Source organism: Talpa occidentalis, unplaced genomic scaffold (assembly GCF_014898055.3).
Source record: "Talpa occidentalis isolate TD23 unplaced genomic scaffold, MPIMG_talOcc4v2.1 talOcc4.3, whole genome shotgun sequence".
Classification (NCBI taxonomy): Eukaryota; Metazoa; Chordata; class Mammalia; order Eulipotyphla; family Talpidae; genus Talpa; species Talpa occidentalis.
In genome coordinates this window covers 36,244,313-36,258,715 of record NW_023603184.1, presented here as the reverse complement: position 1 = coordinate 36,258,715, position 14,403 = coordinate 36,244,313, and the positions used below count along the sequence as shown (strand labels likewise).

Below are 14,403 nucleotides of genomic sequence, written 5' to 3'. Positions count from 1 at the left end.
CCTATAGTTTTCCTTTTTTGTGTTGTCCTTATTCGGTTTTGGTATTAGTGTAATATTGGCTTCATAGAACGTGTTTGGTATTGTCCCTTCCTTCTCAATTTTTTGGAAGAGTTTGTGAAGGATAGGCACTAATTCGTCTCTGAATGTTTGGTAGAATTCATTTGTAAATCCATCAGGTCCTGGGCTTTTGTTTTTGGGGAGGTTTTTAATTACCATTTCAATTTCGCTGCTTGTAATTGGTCTGTTTAGGTGTTCTATTTCTTCTTTATCTAGCTTTGGGTGATTGTAGAGTTGTAGGAATTTGTCCATCTCCTCTAGATTGTTGAACTTGTTTCCATATAACTGTTCATAGTAGTTACTGATTATTCTTTTGATTTCTGCTGTGTCCGTTGTGATTTCTCCTCTTTCATTTATGATTCTGTGTATTTGTGCTTTCTCCCTTTTTTCCTTTGTGAGCCTGGCTAGGGTTTGTCTATTTTATTTATTTTTTCAAAGAACCAGCTCTTGGTTTCATTGATCTTTTGGATTGTTTTTTTAGTTTCAATTTCATTTATTTCTGCTTTGGTTTTTATTATTTCTTTTCTTCTACTGGTTCTGGGGTTTTTTTGTTGTTCTTTTTCTAGATCTTTGAGCTTCGAGATTAGGTTGTTTCTTTGAGTTCTTTCTTGTTTTTTGGTGTGAGCTTCTATTGCTATATATTTTCCTCTTATTACTGCTTTTGCTGCATCCCATACATTTAGGATATTGGTGTCCTCCTTGTCATTCAATTCAAAGAATTTTTTAATTTCTTCTTTGATCTCCTCGTTAGTCCAGTGGTCTTCCAGTAGTGTGGCTTTTAATCTCCATGAGGTAGGATAGTACCTTGCCTTCTTTTTATGATTTATTTCTAGTTTGATGCCTTCGTGGTCAGAAAAGATGGTTGGTATGATTTCAATCTTGGTGTATCTGTTGATGTTTGTCTTGTGCCCCAGTATGTGATCGATCCTGGAGAATGATCCGTGTGCGCTTGAGAAAAATGTGTACTCCGTTTTTTTTGGGTTTAGTGTTCTATAGATGTCTGTTAAGCCCAAATGCTCTAGGTCCTTATTTAGAGCTTTAGTTTCTTTACTTATTTTTTGTCTTGTTGATCTATCCATTGTTGATAGTGGTGTGTTGAAGTCTCCCACTACATATGTGTTTTCTCTGATGTCTGTTTTCAGAGAGGACAAAAGTTGTCTGATATATTTTGGGGCTCTTTCGTTTGGTGAGTATATGTTAATGAGTGTTATTTCTTCTTGAAGTATTGTCCCCTTAATCATAATGTAGTGACCATTGGGGTGTCTTTTTATTTTTTTGAGTTTGAAGTCTGTTTTATCTGATATAAGTATAGCTGTTCCTGCTTTCTTTTTTGGTCCATTTGCTTGTAGGATTGTTTTCCATCCTTTGACTTTGAGCCTATTTTTATCTTTTGTAGCTAAATGTGTTTCCTGGAGACAGCAAAAGGTTGGGTTTTGTTTCTTAATCCAGGCTGCAACTCTGTGTCTTTTTATTGAAGAGTTTAGTCCATTTACATTTAGAGTTAATATTGATATGTTAGCATCTGTATTTGCCATTATGTTTGTCTTTCCTTTGATTTTATTTATTTATTCTTTTAATAACTTTTTTTTTTTTGGTCTTCTTTCGTTGTTATTCGTCCCTCTGAGGTTCTGGCTTTAGGATTCCTTGTAGTATTTTTTGGAGTGGGGGTTTAGTCGCAATGAAATTCCGGAGTTTCTCTTTGTCTGGGAAGGTCCATATTCTTTCTTCATGGAGGAAAGAGAGCTTTGCGGGATAGAGTATTCTTGGTTGGCATCTGTTTTCTTGGAGTCTGTTGACTATGTCCCTCCACTCTCTCCTTGCCCGTAGTGTTTCTTCAGAGAAGTCTGATGTCAGCCTGATTGGTTTTCCTTTGAATGTTATCTGTTTCTTCCCTCTTGTCAGCTTCATTATTTTTTCCTTGTCCTGGATTCTTGGGAGCTTTACTATTATGTGTCTTGCTGTGTTTTTCCTTTCGTCGTGGAAGTTTGGTGTTCTTCTTGCTTCTTGTATATCAATTTTCAGCTCCTTCTTCTCATTTGGGAAGTTCTCTTCAATTATATCCATGAATATTTTCTCTGTTCCTACATCTCTCTCCTCTCCTTCTGGAATTCCTATAACTCTTATATTTCCTTTCCTCATGGAGTCAGATAGTTCCCGAAGTCTTTCTTCATTCTTTTTCCTTCGTACTTCTCTTTCCTTTTCTGTTTTGGTTCTTTTTATTTCTGTGTCTTCAAGATTACTTATTCGTTCTTCCATTTCATCTATTCTGCTTTCATTGCTTTTCCCAGAGTTCTTTAGTTCCTCCATTAATTCTTTGATCTCCTGCATTTCTCTTACTTCCCTCTTTAGGGACTCAATTTCCTTCTTCTGATCTATCACTTTTTTAATCATGGCAATTTTAAATTCTCTTTCTGGAAGGCTCAGAAGTTCTTCCAAGTTGCTGTCGTTGCAATCTGGGGAGTGGTTTTCTTTTTGTGGTGTGCTTCTTTCCTGAGGAGTTTTTAGGTTGCGTGTGGTTCTTCTACTCCCTACTGTCTGTTTTCTAATTTGTCGTATGCGTTGGGACACTGTGTTGCTCGGACTGACTGACATCTTGGGTGAACTTCTCCGCTCCCCTCTGGCTCTTCCAGGAGCCATCTCTGTCTTCTGGGGGAGCTTTCTGCTGGTTTTAGGCAGTTTTTACTGAAGAAATGTCCCTGTTCTCAAATGGCGAAGCGGGATGCAGTCCCTGCGCCTCCGGTTTCAGGCACACTCTTCTGCGCACCCAGTCTGCCCCAGACGTGGGTGCCTGCTCCCTCTGTGGGCTCAGACTGCTGGTCGGAAGGGGCCTGGCGTGGAATAACTTCCCGGCTGGCCACTGGGTCCTCCAGAAACCTTCTGCCCTTTTCAAGCAGTCTTAAGAAATGTCCGGCAGCCCGGGCTGTGTGCGCGTCTCCCGGGGTCTTTGTTCTTCTCTAATGGCGCCCGGAGCCGTTCGCTCACCGCCGCGGCGGATCCTGCAGGGTTCGCCTCAGCTCCCGTTCACGGGGTGTGGTGGCTGCAATAGTTCCTTTCCACTCACAGTCCCGCTTGCTGCGTCGTTTGTTCTTGTGGGCCGTTTTGGTTTGTTGTTTCCTCCTCTCTGCCGGTCGGAGAGTGCCGCCTCTGTGGGCGGGGGAGGGGAGCAGGGTTCTGCGCTTCCCTCCCTTCTAGTCCTCTTTTATGGCCAGTTTCTTCTTCGGGCAGTTCGCTGGCGTCACCCGTTTATCTTCCGTGGCCCAGTTCTCACTGGGACCTGCCGCTTTTCCTCCCTATTCACTTTTTTTAATGGGAGATCTTACTCGCAGCGTCTCCTCGCAGTCAAATTGAATCTTAAATACTATGCAAAATGCTCTGTGTGTATGTTTCATCTTTCTTCAACTAGCAAGAATAATCTTCAGGACAAATAAAATGCATGACTTATTCTGTATCTAATGCTTTAGAATCCAATCACATGGACTTACAGAAAAAAAATCTCATCTCATTGACAAGGTTCTAAATCAGAACTGCTGTAAATATTTAATCTGCAAGCTAAAAAATATCTTCCATTAATATAAAAATCTTTTCAAGCGGAAGAGTTAACTAGACACATCTGCAAAGAAAGCATAAGATGGTCAACAGGATGAGGAGGGAGAAATTCCTCATCATTTTCAGTCACCAGAGAAATGTAAACCAAGATACCACCTCACACCACTAAGAATGGTCTATATCAATTTCAAATGACCATAAACAATTGATGTGAAGGATGTGGAATAGAGGGAAATCTTGTACAGTATGGTGGGAATGAAACCTCGGTCATTCCATAAAACCTATATTTTATGGAAAACAGTATAGAGGCTTCTTAAAACATGAAAAATAGACCTATGATATGATCCAGCAATTCCACTCCTAAGTATCTATCCAAAGATAGATAAAAACACTAATTCAAAGAATAGATTGCTTTATATTTAATTCAGCATTGTTTACAATAGCCAAATTGTGGAAACAACCCAAGTCAAGATTGGGTGAGTGATCAAGATGTATTTGTATAGATCTCAGTATGCACACACACACACACACACACTGGAATACTCCTCAGCTGTAAAAAAAAAAGATGAAATCTTGACCTTTGTGACAACATGTTTAGAACTGGAAGGGATTCTATATGGAATAACTTACTAAATGAGTTTTGAATTAATGCTAAATGAAATCATTCACAAGCAGAATGAAAAACAATGGATTATTTCACTCATAATGTGGAACACAGAGAAACAAAAAAAAGAACAGACAAAGTAAACAAACAAAAAACCTGGAAATATAACTGCTGAATTGAGGCTGCTAAAGGGGGAAGTTTGCCAAGATTTTATTGAGGTTTGTAGTTTTTAACTTTTGATATCTTTGCCTCCTGTCGGTACCAGAGTAATGTCAACTTAAGAACACATGCTTGAAGATAGTTATTTTTCTCACATTCTGGAGGAATTTGAGAAGTGTGGGTATTGGTTCATCTTTGAAGGTTTGGAGACAAAAGGAGGAGGGAACTCCATAGTTTATGGTGAAAGATTGGGGGTACTTTAGTGATGTGTATGGAATAATAATGCACATCTGAAAGGGTCCAAATCTTTTCCTCTAAATCATATACAATACTGTAAATCAATGCTATCTTAATAAAAAAGAATTTAAATTCCCCCTCAATTGTAAACATATAAAAAAAATTCATGGTGAGAACAAGATTCATTGAGTTCAGGGAGGGAGACCCAAGAGCCTCATAATATATCTTACATATGCTTTTCTTATGCAAAAAAATCAATATTAATGATTAGTTATAATTAATAAAAATGGGTTTAAGTCAATTTTATGGCCTGTAGAGAAGATGATTTTTGTCATTTGTTATTTTCTCAGAAGAATTGCCTCATGACTCTTGTCTAAATCCTGGACTATTGTTGTCCTATATTTGCATCTTAGAATGGATTGCTTTATCTGCACAGCATGCTACCTCTGCATGAGAAGGTGGATGTATATGAGAAGGTTGGAACCGTAAGGTTCTGAATATGTATTCTCAGAGGGGTCTCAGTGATGTAAAGGGAGTGTAGGGAATTGAAGTGTAATTATATATAAGGGATTAACTCTGAGAGTCAGCTCTGAGAAGACTTTCTGAAAAGGAGATTTATATTTTATCTAAAACTTAACATGAAGACTGTTTATTGAAGTCATCTTGGTTATATGCTCCTCTTATCTTTGCTCAGAAAAGTTGAGGATAGTAAAATTCTTAAAATCTTCAACCAAGACAGGTATGTATTCTTGTTCAGGTTAACATAACAAGGTAAAATTGTAGTAATAAAAATAGATGAAGATTATACTTTAAGATATCAAGTTTCTTAGCATTTTTTTCTATATTGATTCTTCTTTTTTCCTGATTTTAGCTCCCTATTCCTTCCTTCAGTCATGCATCTGAGAACAGGACAAGCATATTTGCATCAGCATTAAAAATTGTATATTTTTATATGTAATTATTTTAGGAAACATCAAACTCTCATTGTTTCATTAAATTTTCAATGGTTTATAATCATCAAGCATTCTGTCGTTTCCACAGGGAGACATACAAGAGGAATATGGACTTCTACTCTAGTAAATCAAGAGTTGTTCCAAATAGAAGGTGAAGCTTGAGTGGATAATTGAATAATAAGGAGATATTTTTAGACAGGTGAAATCTAAAAGAAATATTACAAGCATAGGGAAGGACAAAGTGCACATTGAACCATTTTTTAAAATCATAGAATTTCAAAATACATTTCTTAATGAAGAAGGATGGTTGAAGGAATGAAATAATATTGAGCACATACAGCTATATAGTACTTCTATAGGGCACTCATTCTTTAAACATATCATTTACAAATAATGCTCGCAAGCATTATTTTCAGATAGTCCTTTTATTTTCTAACTGAGGAAGGGTGATTATTATCCCCATTGATGAGTGAAGACAATTTAGACCGAGAAAATTTAGTTCCTTGAAAGAAGACACAGAGCTGGAAGTGCTGGAGGTGAGTGATGGGATCCAGAATCCAGGGTCTTGAGTCACTTCACTGTAAGTTTCCATGTGGACAGAGTCCAGATCCCAGGGAGTTTCCTGTGGTCTTCATGCTATGCATGAAGCATGTACAACTACTACAGCTACACATACTTTGACATTTCTCTGAACACCCCCATATGATAAAAACCTCATGTTGTACAGTAAAGTATAAATTGGGAGGTAGAAAGATCTAAGTCAGAGAAAACAATGTGGATAAAATTCCAGGAGTACTGGCTGAGAAGAGTAATCATGGAGAAGAGGCAAGGAAATAGAGGGTGTCAGGGCTGAATCTAATGCATTAACAACTGAATAGAAGAGAGAATTCAAATCAATGTTAAAATATACAGTTTTTCTGGAGAAATATGAATTTTTGAAATTCAAAAAAATAGATAAAAATATCCTTTGTATAGAAATTCTAACCCCCTGTTATTATTTGGTTATATTGCTTTAATGTTGGTTTGAAAAAAGTCAAATATATATAAAGCCAGATAAATTTTTTGTAATTTGATCCTAAAATTGACAAACTGCCTTACCACCCACACTATTGCACAGTGAGCTCACTCACCAGGTATAATCAAAAGTGGGATCAATTTGAAGGAGTGATAATGCCTCTCAGATTTTGCTATTTCTATAACTAGTTATAAAAAATACAATTTGGTTTTTTATGCTTTCATCTGTTTTAATTCTGAAAATGTATAGGACAGATAACTTTGAAACCAGGTATTTGATTCATTAAGATAAATTCACCCTAATCTTTCAGAGAGAAAGATTCTGAAAGAATTTGTTAGATGAGACATCAGCATAGATTCTGTAATGGGAAAGGATGCTAAAAGAATTGAAGGGCATATTGTGTATTAATGATATACAAATTTCAATATGTAAGAGAAAAATAAAATTGCAAAGGTTACAGTACTGTCTTTTAAATGGAAATTTTACACAGATGTGTAAATTGGAACATGTGCTAACATTTTCTTAGCAGATGGAATGGAGTGGATTTGAGGGACAGGAAAATGAACTACGTAATAATATCCAAGGATACTCTGTAAGAGAAACTGTGGCCAAAGAAGATATAAAATAGAAACGATGCATTAGGGATATGGGAAATCACCATGCTTTTATTTAAAGGACAATTCAAATTTTGAATTTATTAAATACTTCAGAATTTTAACACTAGTTTACATGACCTAATGGAGAAAAACTTTACCTCTCATAGTTTCTCCAAGGTAGTACATTAGGTGAGAATTTTGAGACATTTTACCCCATCCTTTTGAAGCAAAGCATAATTAGATTCTGTGTTTTGAATAACAATCATATTAATAGTTTGTAAAAACTGGATTTTCATGCATGTTTTACAAGGAAATTATATCCTAAAGTGAATGACACTGAAAAAATATAATTATCTATGCAATATTGTAAGTCTGAAAAAATTACATTTCTCAGTCATAATTTCTGTTTTTCAAAGTAATAGTATTTGTACACATTTTCAAATGAAGTTATTGTTTGGCAGATGTTAAAAATAGAAAAATTTCCTAGAGCAAACATACATAACAACTTTACTTGTGGACATGATGTTATCTTTCCTACATCAAAATCAGCAATTGTAAATTTCCATAAAAAATTTGATTCATGTGTCATTTGTATTTTCTACTCCCATGTATCTAATCTCCAATTTTCCAGAGAAAAATTTCTTAATTTCCACCTCTGGAATCAAAGTAGCCATGTATCACAATACTTCTCTATGCCTGATATATGTGTATGATACTTGTAATATGGAATTATCCAGTATGTCATGTCTCCTTGCCAATTAGGATCATGCTTTAAGTAATTATTTACCTAATGTTACAATTTACCTGAAATTGTATTCCTTTCTTTGCTTTCGGCCTGACCTCTTGGTTAATGTTTTTTCGGTAGTCACAAAAAGAATATATAGATAAAGTATCATTAAATATCTACATCTTATTAACAGAGCAGTCCAAACTGATATTTAAAAGAATAATTTTAACTAACAATGCACACCTATACTATACCCTCCCAGGGCTAGAAAGGTGTTTGCTTTTAGCGGTGAGTGATTAAGAGCAAATGATTGTAGTATTTGTGTGTGTGTGTGTGTGTGTGTGTGTGTGTGTGTGTGTGTGTGTGTGAGTGTGTGAGGGGGTGGGGAAGACAGAGTGTGAGAAAACTAGAAGCAGACAGAAACATAAAGAGGAAAGGTAGGAGAAGAGACCCAGAAGAGGACCATAATCTGGGATGAATCAACCAGGGAAACTCTTGTTTGCTTCTCTGGACTCATCGAACTGCACCTTCAAAAATGAGTATGTCTGACAGGATGCACTTCAAAGACACATTCAATCTCTAATTGTATGAATTTAGGTGAGAAGAGAGACCCTCATTATACACTGGCACCTGGAAAGTGAAGCTGTAAACCTGGAGCTCTGAGCTGCCATGGGGGAGCTCAATGGCACAGTCTTCATGCCCTCAGTGCTGACACTGGTCGGGATCCCGGGCCTGGAGTCTGTGCAGTGCTGGATTGGGATTCCTTTTTGCGCCATGTACATCATTGCTCTGGTTGGCAATTCCCTGCTCGTGGTGGTCATCCAATCTGAGCGCAGCCTCCATGAACCCATGTATCTCTTCCTGGCCATGCTTGGAGCAACAGACATTGCTCTCAGCACTTGCATCCTACCCAAAATGTTAGGGATATTTTGGTTTCACCTTCCCCAGATAGACTTTGATGTCTGTCTCTTTCAGATGTGGCTCATCCACACTTTCCAGTGTGTTGAGTCAGGCATTCTGCTGGCCATGGCCCTGGATCGCTATGTGGCAATCTGTGATCCTCTGAGGCATGCAACCATTTTCACGCATCAGCTCCTCACTCAGCTTGGGGTTGCAGTGACGCTCAGAGGAGCACTCCTTGTAGCTCCCTGTCTCATCCTCATCAAAAGCCGGCTGAAACACTACCGGACTACTGTGGTCTACCACTCATACTGTGAGCACATGGCCATCGTGAAACTGGCAACTGAGGACGTTCGAATCAACAAGATCTATGGTCTGTTTGTAGCATTCAGTGTACTTGGATTTGACATAATCTTCATCACACTCTCCTACATCCGAATATTTATAACTGTCTTTAATCTGCCTCAAAAAAAGGCCAGGCTCAAAGCTTTTAACACCTGCATTGCACATATCTGTGTCTTCCTTGAATTTTACCTCTTGGCTTTCTTCTCCTTCTTTACACACAGGTTTGGGTTCCATATTCCACCATATATTCATATTCTCCTGTCCAATCTTTATCTGCTTGTTCCACCTGTGCTCAATCCTATTGTGTATGGGGTAAAGACCAAACAGATTCGAGATGGGGTATCCAAGCTGTTCTCCGCTAAGGGGACTTCTTGATTTCTCACTATCTTATTTCATCTCAAACAACATACATCACTGAGAAAAGGTTGTTTAGGATGAGATTTTGTGCTTTCTCCAGTTTATTGTGTCCTGAAGTACAGTTTAGTTTGTATTCAGGAAAATAAGTCTCGGATCCCTATTTAAACATACTGTTTTGGATACAGGATTAGTTCACTGTTCAGAAGGAATCACATATAGTCAATACATGGCATAAAAGTGAAAAGGATAAAAACTACTTGAAGGCCAATCAGCTCTCAGTGATACAAATTTTTGGTAAGCAAAATTAAATGTTTCTATTTCAACCTCTGTTTAAAAATATCAAGTGATAATTTTTGCTACTGCATGAAGAATTCATTCTAATGTTTGAGTATCTAGTGCACAAGAAACTAAATCTATCATTTACCTATTATCATTTGTCACCCCTATCATTTCATCATCCTAAAATTATTTACTGAATGATTATAAATTAAGCATGGAAAAGAAATTACTATCTTTAGATTATGAACCGAAATATATTGACAATTTTTTCTTTCCCCTCAAAATATCCATACAGTCTATGAAAGAGAAATATATAATAGTGTACTTAACGTAAAATCAAACACTAATAGGAAAATTTGATGTGAGGACGATGTAGTAAGTGTGGAATGATAACCAGTTAATATATTTCTTGGGTTTGCTAAGGTCTTATATAACAATATATTTTTAAGAACAAATTTTGTAACTATTGCTCAAAGGGAAAGTAATCATTCTGCAAGTTAGATATCTGATCTTTTTTTAATACTTATACACGTTTTTGTTATTTTTGCTTTTTCCTAGAAATATCTCCAAATATTTATCAACATCAATTCACATACAGGGCTTGTATGTTAACAGATAATAACTTTATCTTAAAATGTGTCTTGCTGTAAATTATTTCTTGTACCAGAGAATGATGATTTTGTTAGAGACCCTAAATAGAAAATTTGTGTGTAAATGTCAGACGTAGGCTAATAAAGTCAATTCCACAGGTGGATATAGCCAGTTTGTGGTATTAGTATCATTGAGAATATTTAGACTTCTGGACTTGACCGCTGTCCCTTATCCTATATGCTACCTTTGTACATGTTTGCATCATGATTTTTGATAAGAGCTGACATGTTCATATTATGTGTAGTTGGTGAATTATAGTGTCAGAATTTAGAGGAACAAAAAGCAACCATTTCATTATGTTAATATGTTTAGTTTTGGACCAGATTTTTACTCATGGAATTGTGGTCATCTGTGCACAGAAACTTGTGTGGGGGTTTCAATATTAACATTACACTGTCCTGTGATTCCAAATATGACCACTCATCTCTACGGTGCCAAAAGTGTGAAGATTGTCAATTACATGGATTTTTGTTTTTGCTTCTGACATTATTCTCTTCAAGAGATGTATTCACTTTTTTTAGTTTTTTTTCTCTGCTCTCATTCTTTGTCATGCGTTCCTAAATATTAAAGTAAAAATATCTTCATTTCCCAATACAATGATTGGACTTTTCTTGATATCCTTACCTGAATGCCTAACTGACTATCTTATACTGTTTCATGGACTTTTTGTGATAATCATTTAGAAAAGTGATTTTGAAGGACAGTCTGGGTGGCAAAACATATGCAACAAATTCTATTTATGCTAACACTTAGTGAAGGAGATAGGATTCCCTGTTATGTATCTCTACTTGACATCTATAAATAAGTTTTAGGAAAAGTCTGTCTAATTCTTTTTCATATCTAGAGTGCCTAGTATGACACTGATGCTATATATAAAGAATACAACTTTATTAAGGTAATAAATAATACAATTCCATTCATGGCAGAGTTTCAATTTTTATATATATTTTTTTAACATCATTGTTCTTTTTTTTTTTTTAAAGATTTATTTATTTATTTTTACACGCTCTGTGTACAGTCAGAAGCACGGGAGGGTGAGAGAATTCACCAGAGCCAGAGTGGGGAGCAGAGCAGGCAGAAGGACCGAGTACACTGCTGAGGGGAGCAGCGGGCGGCAGGAGAGGTCTGCGCACCATGTGGGACCCTCTTCCAGTGGCCGGGGAGCAGCCGGGGATCGAACCGGCACTGCAGAGGCTGCGGGCAGCTTCGCAAACCAGCGCTCAACCCCTGCACCACCGGGGAGGCCCACATCATTGTTCTTTTTTAAACAGTATTTGCTTCCCCACACCCCCTCAGGTGTAGTCCGCATAGCATAGAGTTTCCTTCACCAATGCACCAGCACACCATCACCTCAGTTCCCGTGCTCCTCCCTCTGATCCCTCTCCCTCCTCCTCCCCTGCAGGATGTCTCTGATTTATAATTTCAATTTTCTACAAACCTCATAGAATATTTTTCCAAATGTTAAATCTCAAACTGATGGACCTGAAAACTTAGATTAATGGCAACCAGCTTCTTCTCACCTTGGGGAAGAAAATTGCAAACACCAAAAAGGAACAAAAAAATGAATGAAATCTGTAGTTTGGGGTTTCTGTATAATTTTAGTGCACTCCATGATTTTCAATATTTGTTGATGCAACAAGATGTAGAGATAATAATCTATATAATGTGGGTATGGCTGTGTATATGTGCGTGAATGTGCTGTGTGTGGTTGGTTGTATTTCCTAATGCTTTGGACTCTGATGTACTTATTGGCAGTAATTCCCCAATATTATAAGCCTAAATGATACCTTAATCTTTGTTTTGATGAAGAAATTATAATTGGGTAATATGGAATGGTAGGTATCATGTGTTCTGAAAGTGTGAGTTTCTGGGCTCAAATTTAACATTCCCCGTTTCAAGGTGAATTACACTGGTGCAACTCACATAAGCTCTCTGTGTCTCAATTTTCTTATCGGAAATTTATTGTTGTTCTCATAAATAAAACTTTCCTGGCAGTACAGAGGTGGAATAAAGAAGCAAATACATGCATAGCACTTATTAAACAGACAGATACACACTGATCATTATATAACTGTTAAGCCATTTATAACTATTAAAATAAGCAAAATAAAACCTGAAATAATGAGTGAACTCAAGGATTTTAATCTGAACACTTAAAAATTGGAAATGAATTATTAATTACATTGGCCAATGTATTGAGAAATTTTGAATTGTTATAATAATTACCTTATCATTTCACATATGGGGATATTATAGAAGATAAATACGTGTAGAATATGAAATTATAATTTTAATGATAAATAATAATTTTTATATTTATTCCCATGTAGAGGCATGACTTTATTTGTAAAATAAAATGAAAATAGAGCAAATAAAGTCAAAATCAGCATCCTTCCTAAAGTCATAGTTGAATCAGAGAAATAGCATGCTGGGAAGAGGTGACAACTACAGTTAATTACTATGATTTTATGAAATGGATTCTACTAACATGGGTTTGTGCTTAAATATTTCATTTTCAGAAATTTTTTTTTGAGGAAATAAGAGACCAACCACTCTGTCTCGAATCTGCTTGGTCTTCACACCATACACCACTGGGTTGAACATGGGGGGCACTAGAAGATACAAACTTGCAAAAATTATATGAACACTTGGAGGTACCTTCTTGCCAAAGCGGTGAGTTAGGAAACTAAACAGTGCAGGAGTGTAGAAGACAAGCATAGTGCACACATGGGCAGCACAGGTGCCCAGTGCTTTAGAGCGGGCATTCTGGGAAGAGAGTCTGAAGACTGCCTGGAGGATTTTGATATATGATGTGGCTATGAGCGTTAGGTCCAGTGTCGTGACTGAAAGGGCCACAGAGATGCCATATGCTCTGTTAATGAGAGTGTTGGCATTGGCCAACTTCACTACAGCCATGTGCTCACAGTAGGTATGATTGATGACATATTTCGTGTAATATGGTAACTTCTTAATGAGAAGAGGACAAGGCAAAACCATAAATACAGCTCGGATCACACCAGCCAGACCCATTTTAATGACCATTGGTGTTGTCAGGATGGTTGTATACCGCAGCGGGATGCAAATGGCTGCATAGCGGTCAAAAGCCATGGCTACCAGGAGTGCTGACTCAATTATGCAAAATGTGTGGATAAAATACATTTGTGTTAAGCAGGCATCAAAGTCAAATCTGTGAGCATCGAACCAGAAGATTCCAAGCATCTTGGGGGCAGTGGAGGAGACAAGAGCCACGTCGTTCATTGCCAGCATGCAAAGGAAGAAATACATGGGCTGGTGAAGGCTTGGCTCTAGTTTGATTGTAATGATGATGACACTGTTCCCCAGCAGGGTCAGGACAAACATGAGGCAGACAGGGATACCGATCCAGCAGTGAAGATCTTGCAAACCAGGAATACCAACCAAGAAGAAAGATGAGATGTAGTGATGTGTAGCATTGTCTGCCATGTTAAAACTTGAGAGTTTGCATACGCAGGTACAAGGTAGACAGTCAGTCATCCATGCCAGAAATCAGGATGACAGAATGATTATTTTTTGGCCTTGCATGCTGGGAATTCCACACACTATTTAATTGCTTATATGAAAGGCCAAACCTCCATATATCATCAGTAAACCATTCCCTCATTTCATTCCAGCATCTCCACCTACAAATAAAAGTTTCAGATAATTTATTTCAGATAATTTATTTCAGCTTTCTTTTTAGCATAATCATCTTTCATTTTCATTTTGTTTTTTATTTATTGTCTTCTTTTCATATAGTAATTGGTTTCTCATGTTATGTGTGGTCCCCATAGTTCTATTTTACATTTTTTCCCCTGAATTTGGAATTGGATTCAATTCTACTCTGAATTTTAAATTTACTTTTAGAGGATTAGTTAGTAATATAATAATCTCATGATTTTGTCAAAGCCAGCATTAGATTCCATGATATAAAAATTTTTTGAAAAATAAATTGTCTTTTA

General features: G+C 36.9%; 2 protein-coding genes across 2 annotated transcripts; one reads left to right on the top strand and one right to left on the bottom strand.

Annotated features, from left to right (window-relative positions):
- The first annotated feature begins 8,563 nt into the window (after positions 1-8,563).
- LOC119254656 (olfactory receptor 52A5-like) lies at positions 8,564-9,514 on the top strand. Its single transcript, XM_037521757.1, has one exon. It carries the CDS (start codon positions 8,564-8,566, stop codon positions 9,512-9,514), a length of 951 nt encoding a protein of 316 aa, XP_037377654.1.
- A 3,378-nt stretch (positions 9,515-12,892) lies between these two features.
- On the bottom strand, positions 12,893-13,888 carry LOC119254993 (olfactory receptor 52P1-like). The gene has a single exon (XM_037522015.1). It carries the CDS (start codon positions 13,886-13,888, stop codon positions 12,893-12,895), a length of 996 nt encoding a protein of 331 aa, XP_037377912.1.
- Between the last annotated feature and the right edge of the window lie 515 nt (positions 13,889-14,403).